The sequence below is a fragment of the Pundamilia nyererei genome, unplaced genomic scaffold (genome assembly GCF_000239375.1).
Source record: "Pundamilia nyererei isolate P.nyererei 1_Seehausen unplaced genomic scaffold, PunNye1.0 scaffold00265, whole genome shotgun sequence".
NCBI classification, from domain to species: Eukaryota; Metazoa; Chordata; class Actinopteri; order Cichliformes; family Cichlidae; genus Pundamilia; species Pundamilia nyererei.
Window position 1 is genome coordinate 350713 of NW_005187666.1, and position 2311 is coordinate 353023.

The 2311-nt window shown below is 40.3% G+C and overlaps 1 protein-coding gene across 1 annotated transcript in view; it reads left to right on the forward strand.

Annotated features, from left to right (window-relative positions):
* grin2ab (glutamate receptor, ionotropic, N-methyl D-aspartate 2A, b) overlaps positions 1-2311 on the forward strand; it is a 119707-nt gene that overhangs the window by 91544 nt on the left and 25852 nt on the right. Inside the window, exons 9-10 of the mRNA XM_005750193.1 lie at positions 16-130; positions 233-435. Of these exons, the coding sequence (XP_005750250.1) occupies positions 16-130; positions 233-435 (318 nt within the window). The remainder of the gene's footprint in view (positions 1-15; positions 131-232; positions 436-2311) is intronic.

Consider the following 2311-nt stretch of genomic DNA (forward strand, 5'->3'; position numbering starts at 1 on the left):
CCCCCCGTGTTTCAGACACATGATGCACGTGTGGAATGAAGGCCGAGATTTATCCTTTACTCCAGACGGTTACCAGGCCAACCCAAAACTGGTGGTGATCGTCCTAAATGTGGAAAGGAAGTGGGAGAAGGTAACAAATTAGTGCGAAAATTTAAAGAAAAAACTTTAATAAGATGTCTTTTTGTGGATTTTTGGAGTGATTTTTGGTGTGTTTTTCCTCCCGTGCTCACAGATGGGCCGCTGGGAGAACGGGACGTTGTCGCTGATGTTCCCGGTGTGGCCGAGGTATAACTCCTATGGGGACGAGGATGCCGATGAAAACCACCTCTCCATTGTCACTCTGGAAGAGAAACCTTTCGTCATTGTGGACAACGTAGACATCCTCACTGGCACCTGCATGAGAAACTCAGTGCCCTGCCGCAAACACGTCAAAAAGTAAGTACCTGCACCCACACCTGCCCACTGCCCACATAAAATCACAAGCCAGGTTGTTAGCCATACTTCGCTACAAGAGACAGATACCTGTTTGTTCTTCGAATAGGTTCAGTCTCATTAGGACACAGGTAGTGTTAGTTCATCTGTTTGTGTATCTCTTGGCTGAACAGAATCACACCTCTCTAACCAGTCTCAGTGTGTCTGACAGGATGATTGTCAATCAGCTGCCCTTTGTTCTTGCACTTTTCGGGATCTATACTGGGCCCACTCGTTTTTAGTTTATATAATAATGATTCACCATCTGTTTGTCCTCTAGTCTGAAATCCAAATGTACAGTACGTAGCTTGCACTGTAATCGAGGCAAACTCGATTACGCTTCAGCACAACTTAATACTAAACTCACAAACTCTGCATCCCATGTTACAACTTGACTGAAAACGTTCGCACTTATAAGAGGAGCAGCTTTCGCCTAGCTCGATTTTTGTATTCTTTTCCCGCTGTCTGTTCTTTGCCAGTGTTGTACAAGATAAAAGTCTTGTGTCAGAGACAGAACCGACACACACAGCCCGAGTTCTCATTTGGTTCAGAGGTAATCAGTTCTGTCAGCATTAATAATTAATTGCTCTCTGTCGCTGTCAGCTCGCTAATGCCAATCTGTCGGTATACTCGATTTTTGTTTCTCCTGCCGCTTTAGTGGCAAGTGCAGCCCTCTGTGGTTTTATTGTTTCATTAGTTCGGTTTGATTTGTGTTTTATTTTAAATGCTCTGAATGTGTTGCTTGTTTTTAAATATTGCAATACAGCTAATTAGTAACCCTGCTTATTGTTTTCCTCATATTGCATATTGTACATTAACACTGCTCTCATTAAGGCCGTGCGTGCTTGGATCCTGGAAGAATGTGGATATTACTCATAATGGGAAAATTAAACCCCCCAGTGGTACTCTGCACCTTTCATGATTTGGGTTTTACGTGTGACTTGGAGAACTTATTCAAAATATTATTTAATACAGTTTTTTCTTCCTGATTTTTGTTTTCTTAAAGAGGTTGGCTTGAATTTATGGGTTCAAAAACAACCAACGGATCTCTCAGCCTGAGCTTGATTATAAGATCTTTGAATCCGCAACGAAAAAAAGGCCATGTTGGATTTACTTGATTCAATAGTGGACATTGGTTGCACACAAATGTTTTGCTTTGGCAGAAACTTAAACAATTGTGTTCAATCAACGCAACTTTTTCCATAATCAATAAACATGTGCATTTTGTGTTCATAAAACACGACTGAAACATGTTTAGATGAAGTAAGTTGAGCTCTTGGAATATTTTAATCCTTCACAACTTTGTCATTGTATTTCAACACTATTCAATAACATTTACCCCAATACTACTTGCTCATTTAAATACTACATGTTGTCTTCATATTACATAATGTTCAACAAAGTCTAGAGTCTGGTAAACATAAAAATTTAATGGATCTACAACAACTAACATCCTATCTTTATCCTGGTTGCAGGGGGGCTTGGAAATAACCCTGAATTGTTAGGCAGGGTACACCCTAGACAACTCACAAGTCTGTCACAAACAACCATTTGCACTTACATTGACAGGTAATTTAGAATCATCAATTAACCTAACTCTAACAACTGCACGACTTTTACTGTGGGAAGAAACCAGAATACCCAGAGAGAAACTAGTGCAAACTAGCCAGATTGTGGATTTGAACCCAGGATCTTCTTACTGTGAAGCAACAGCACAAATTCAATTCAATTCAATTTTATTTATATAGCGCCAAATCACAACAAAAGTCGCCTCAAGGCGCTTCATAGATACAGAGAAAAACCCAAGAATCATATGACCCCCTATGAGCAAGCACTTTGG